Raw genomic sequence first — 4,818 nt, 5'->3', positions numbered from 1 at the left:
GTGGGGGGTGGACCCCCCCCCCATGGGGCTGGAGGGGCCCAGGTGTCCGGGCGGGGGGAGGGGCCTCCCCGGCGGGGCCCAGGTGTCCGGGAGGTGTCATCAGCGGGATCTCGCGGCGCAGCGGGGCCCAGGCGTCCGGGCCCCCCCCACCGGGAGCGACCAGGTGTCGCTGTGCCCCTGTCAGTGGGGTCTGGGGCCGAGGTGTCTGCCCCTCCCCCCAGTGGGACCCAAGCATCTGCCCCCCCATCAGCACAGACCAGAGACCCAGGTGTCGTGTCCCCCCCCCGCCGCCATCAGCGGGGTTTGGGGCCCAGGCGTCCGGGCCCTCCTGCAGCAATTGGCAGGCAGCACCGTCTCCTGCTGCTGCACGCGAGGCCCCGGCGGCTGAGGGGTCCTGGTTTGGCGACACCCCCACCCCGCGAGGGCCCCTTTGCGCAGGGCCGGCCCTTCGAGCCCTCTGCTGCCCCCTGAGCCGGGGGGCAGGTGTGCGGGCTCTGCCGGGGCCCAAGCTGGCCAACCCCTCGCTTGTGTTTCAGGGGCCAGAGCACGGGGAAGGGGCCCCCRCCGGTGCCGGTAAGTGAGGAGCGTGCAGGGGCGGCGCGGGGAGGGCCCCRAGACGTCTCAGCCCCCGGCGCCTGCCTGATTCGGGGGGGCCTCACCCCTTTCCCCTCCCCGCAGGTCTTCGAGGGCGTCTACAACAACTCCCGCATGCTGCACTTCCTCACAGCCGTGGTGGTGAGTTGGCGGGGCGGCTCRGGCGCCGCCGGAGGCGCGGCGAGGCCGGGCCTGTCCCCATGGCTGCCCCCTCTCCCGCCCAGGGCTCCACCTGCGACGTCAAAGTGAAGAACGGCAGCACTTTCGAGGGCATCTTCAAGACACTGAGCTCCAAGGTGAGTGTGGGGAGCGGCCCTGGTCCCGGAGCGACGGCCYGGCCCCGCCATGACGCCCGCCTGCCCCCGCAGTTTGAGCTGGCGGTGGACGCCGTGCACCGAAGAAACCCCGATCAGCCCTCTGGCCCCAAGCGYGAGGACATCGTGGACACCATGGTCTTCAAACCCGCCGACGTCATGCTGGTGCACTTCCGCAACGTGGACTTCAACTACGCCACGAAAGGTGCTGGGCGGGGGGCGACCAGGCTGCAGGGGCCGCGGGCGACGGCCAGGTCTCACCGTCGYCCGCGCCCCGCCACAGATAAATTCACCGACTCGGCCATCGCCATGAACTCGAAGGTGAACGGGGAGCACAAGGAGAAGGTGCTGCAGCGCTGGGAGGGCGGTGACAGCAACAGCGACGACTACGACCTGGATTCGGACATGGTGAGGGCCCGGGCCGGGGCCGCGGTGCGGCACGGCGCGGCGGACGCTGACCCCTCTTCTCCCGCAGTCCAACGGGTGGGACCCCAATGAGATGTTCAAGTTCAACGAGGAGACCTACGGCGTGAAGACCACCTACGACAGCAGCCTGGCCTCCTACACGTGAGTGCGCGGGAGGYGAGGGGCGGCGGGGCCCGCCGCCGCCGGGAGCCCCCGGCCGGGCTGACGCCGCGCGGCGCCCCACAGGGTGCCCCTGGAGAAGGACAACTCGGAGGAGTTCCGGCAGCGGGAGGCCCGGGCGGCCCAGCTGGCGCGGGAGATCGAGTCGAGCCCCCAGTACCGGCTCCGCATCGCCATGGAGAACGACGACGGGCGCACGGAGGAGGAGAAGCACAGCTCGGTGCAGCGCCAGGGCTCGGGACGCGACAGCCCCAGCCTGGCCGCCGCCAGGTCGGCGCCGCCGCGTCCCCGGCCCCTCTTGTTGCCGGTGCCCCCCACCCCGCGTAACCCCCCCGGCGCTGTCCGCAGGGAGAACAAGTACAACCCGCTGCCGCAGCGCGTGCGGGATGGCTCGCGCGGCGGCGTCCGCTGCGGCTCCTCCCGCGGCGGGCGGCCCGGCGTGGGCTCCCTCCCGCCCCGGGGTGCCCCCCACCACGCCGACCCCGGCCCGGAGCAGCGCGGCATCAACGGAGGTGAGAGCGGCGCTGGCGCCGGACTGGGCCAGGGGCTCAGCTGCCCCTTCGTCACCCCGCTGCACCTCCCCCCTACCCGCTTTCCAGGGCCATCCCGCATGTCTCCGAAGTCGCAGCGCCCCATCCGGGGGGCCAAGACGGCRTCATCTCCAGGCGGGCGCCCCACTGAGGCCTCCCCGGCGCCGCCGGCAGGTGGGGAAGAGTCGGGGGGCGGCAGTGGTGGGGGGCAGCCGCCAGCCCCCTGCTCCGCTCGCCTCACTGTTGCCTCTCCCGGCAGCAGGACGCATGTATCCGCCGCGCTCCCCCAAGGCGGCCGTGCCGGCCCCGGCCTCCCCCCAGGACCCGCCGGCGGCCGGCCCTGCCGCCCCCCCGGGGGACGGGCGGACGGTGCTGGAGGCCGCGGCGCCCCCCAACCCGCCGTCCCCCAAGGCTGCGGCCCCCCCAGCGGATGGCAAGGACCGCGGAGCCCCCCCTTTTGCCCCCCCCACCAAGGAGGCACCGGCAGCCAAGGACACTGGACGGGCCCTGGAGGCCCCGGGGCCCCCAGAGCCCCCCAAAGCACCTGGCAAAGGTGAGGGGGCTCAGCCGGGGCTGGGGGGAACGGGGCCGGGGTGGCCCCCGTCTCACCCCGCTCTCCCCCCGCAGCCGGGCTGCAGACGGAGCAGCAGCGCAGTCAGCTGGAGGAGCTGCGCAAGTTCGGCGCCCAGTTCAAGGTGAGGCCGCGGGGCGGCCGTGGGGCGGCTGTGGGGCCGGCAGGCGCTCACCTCCCCTCTGCCCGCAGCTCCAGTCCAGCAGCGCCCCGGACGCCGGCCTGGAGCCCTTCCCGCCTCGGGCCAAGGAGCCCCCCGAGGGCAAAGGGAAGGAGAAGGGCCCCGAGGCGGGGGGGGGCAAGCCCCCCGAGGAGGGCCCTGGCCCCAAGGGCGCCCCGGAGCCGCCGCCGGACGGCGGGAAGGAGGAGAAGGCGGGGGATGAGGGCGGCCCTGAGCGGCCCCCGGGGACCCCCCCGGGCAAGGGCGAGGGTGACGACAAGGAGGAGGGACCCGTCTCGGAGTGAGTGCCGGCAGCGGGGGCGGCGCGGGGGGCGCCCGGGGCCGCGGCTCACTGCCCCCCCTCCCCGTTCCAGGCAGGTGAAGAAGTCGACGCTGAACCCCAACGCCAAGGAGTTCAACCCCTCCAAGACGCTGCTGGCGGTGGTGAGCGGTGCCGGGGGGCGGGGGCGGCCCCGCTCGCGTGGGCGGCCCCGCTCACCCCGCGCTCTCCCCCCAGAACAAGGCCGCCAGCACGCCCACCTCCCCGGGGCCGCGCACCCACTCCACCCCCTCCATCCCGGTGCTCGCCGCGGGGCAGAGCGGCATGTACAGCCCCCAGTACATCTCCTACATACCTCAGATCCACATGAGCCCCGCCGTGCAGGTGAGCCGGGCCGGGCCGGGCCGGGTGGGGGGCCGAGGGGGATGGGCCCAGGCGTCCGGGCTGCCCCCAACCACTCCCTCCCCCCCCCCGCAGGCGCCCCAGATGTACTCCTACCCTGTCTCCAACTCGGTGCCCGGCCAACAGGGCAAGTACCGGGGGGCCAAAGGTGAGTGTGCGCTGCCGCCCCCCTCGCCATGGGGCCGCCCGCGCCCCCGCCTCGCCGTGGGGCTGGCCCGGCGCTGCCCTCAGCCTCCGTCCGCGTGTGTCCCCCCAGCAGGGTCGCTCCCCCCGCAGCGCTCGGACCAGCACCAGCCGGCCTCGGCGCCCCCCATCATGCAGGCGGCGGCGGCGGCGGGGCCTCCGCTGGTGGCGGCCACCCCGTACTCCTCCTACATCTCCTACAACCCCCAGCAGTTCACGGGGCAGCCGGCCATGATGCAGCCCATGGCCCACTACCCCTCGCAGGTACAGGCGCAGAGCGGCTACAGCTGGACAGGGAGGGGAGCAGAGCGGAGATGTGGGGCGGACAAGGGCGYACAGACGCACGAGACAGGTGGACAGGAGATCAGGAGATGCTGTAGTGGGGGGGTGACGTGGACAACGGGGTTTGGTACAGCCAAGCACATTGTTAACGGACAGAACACAATACAGGCGGGCAGAGGGGTGTAATACAGTTGGGCACAGATGGGATTGCAGCATGGGCAAGAGAGAGGTGACTGACTTAGCACTTACCTGGATGAGGTGTAGCTGGATCCAGGTAACACAAATGGATGAGGGTACAGGCAGATAAGATGGGTGTGGTACATCCAGGTGCAGTGAGGTGCTACAGGCGATTGCAGGGTGTCAGCCAGGTGAAGAAAAGTAGGCGAAAGCTAAGTCCGAGTTAGGCAGATGCAGCAGTCGGATGAGCAGGAACACGGTAGTCAGCCAGAGAACGAGCCATCAGGACTGGGGAAGAGCGCGGTAGGCGTAGGTGACGCGATACAGCCGAAGACGCACCGCAGCAAGGGAGGGACGTGGTACAGTCGGCCAGGCAGGAGGACGTGCTACACCCGGCCGGCCCAGCGCGCTCTCCCTCTCCCCCCGCAGCCGGTCTTCGCCCCGATGCTCCAGAGCAACCCCCGGATGATGGCGTCGGGCAGCCACCCCCAGGCCATCGTCTCCTCCTCCGCCCCCCAGTACCCCCCGGCCGAGCAGCCCGCGCCCCAGACACTCTATGGTGAGTCCAGTCCCTTCCGCCCCCGCGCCACCCCCGCACCGCCCCGCGGCTGACGGTGCCTCCCCGCAGCCACCGTGCACCAGTCGTACCCCCACCACGCCGCCCCGCTGCACCCGCACCAGCCCCAGCCCGCCACCACGCCGACGGGGAGCCAGCAGCCGGCCCAGCACGCCGCCCCCAG

The 4,818-nt window shown here is 72.8% G+C and overlaps 1 protein-coding gene across 1 annotated transcript in view; it reads left to right on the top strand.

Annotated features, from left to right (window-relative positions):
• Positions 1–4,818, top strand: part of ATXN2L (ataxin 2 like) — a 9,559-nt gene that overhangs the window by 3,273 nt on the left and 1,468 nt on the right. The window contains exons 2-19 of the mRNA XM_085321403.1: positions 473–573; positions 679–735; positions 819–890; positions 963–1,113; positions 1,192–1,316; positions 1,384–1,475; positions 1,560–1,763; positions 1,842–2,005; positions 2,093–2,197; positions 2,283–2,576; positions 2,651–2,718; positions 2,787–3,055; positions 3,129–3,198; positions 3,272–3,418; positions 3,512–3,584; positions 3,696–3,883; positions 4,508–4,637; positions 4,707–4,817. Of these exons, the coding sequence (XP_085177529.1) occupies positions 473–573; positions 679–735; positions 819–890; positions 963–1,113; positions 1,192–1,316; positions 1,384–1,475; positions 1,560–1,763; positions 1,842–2,005; positions 2,093–2,197; positions 2,283–2,576; positions 2,651–2,718; positions 2,787–3,055; positions 3,129–3,198; positions 3,272–3,418; positions 3,512–3,584; positions 3,696–3,883; positions 4,508–4,637; positions 4,707–4,817 (2,421 nt within the window). The remainder of the gene's footprint in view (positions 1–472; positions 574–678; positions 736–818; positions 891–962; positions 1,114–1,191; positions 1,317–1,383; positions 1,476–1,559; positions 1,764–1,841; positions 2,006–2,092; positions 2,198–2,282; positions 2,577–2,650; positions 2,719–2,786; positions 3,056–3,128; positions 3,199–3,271; positions 3,419–3,511; positions 3,585–3,695; positions 3,884–4,507; positions 4,638–4,706; position 4,818) is intronic.

Source organism: Rhea americana, unplaced genomic scaffold, assembly GCF_003343005.1.
Source record: "Rhea americana isolate MKP2758 unplaced genomic scaffold, rheAme1 scaffold_692, whole genome shotgun sequence".
NCBI lineage: Eukaryota > Metazoa > Chordata > Aves > Rheiformes > Rheidae > Rhea > Rhea americana.
The sequence above is the reverse complement of the archived record's forward strand: the minus strand, read 5'-3'. Positions and strand labels throughout refer to the sequence as shown.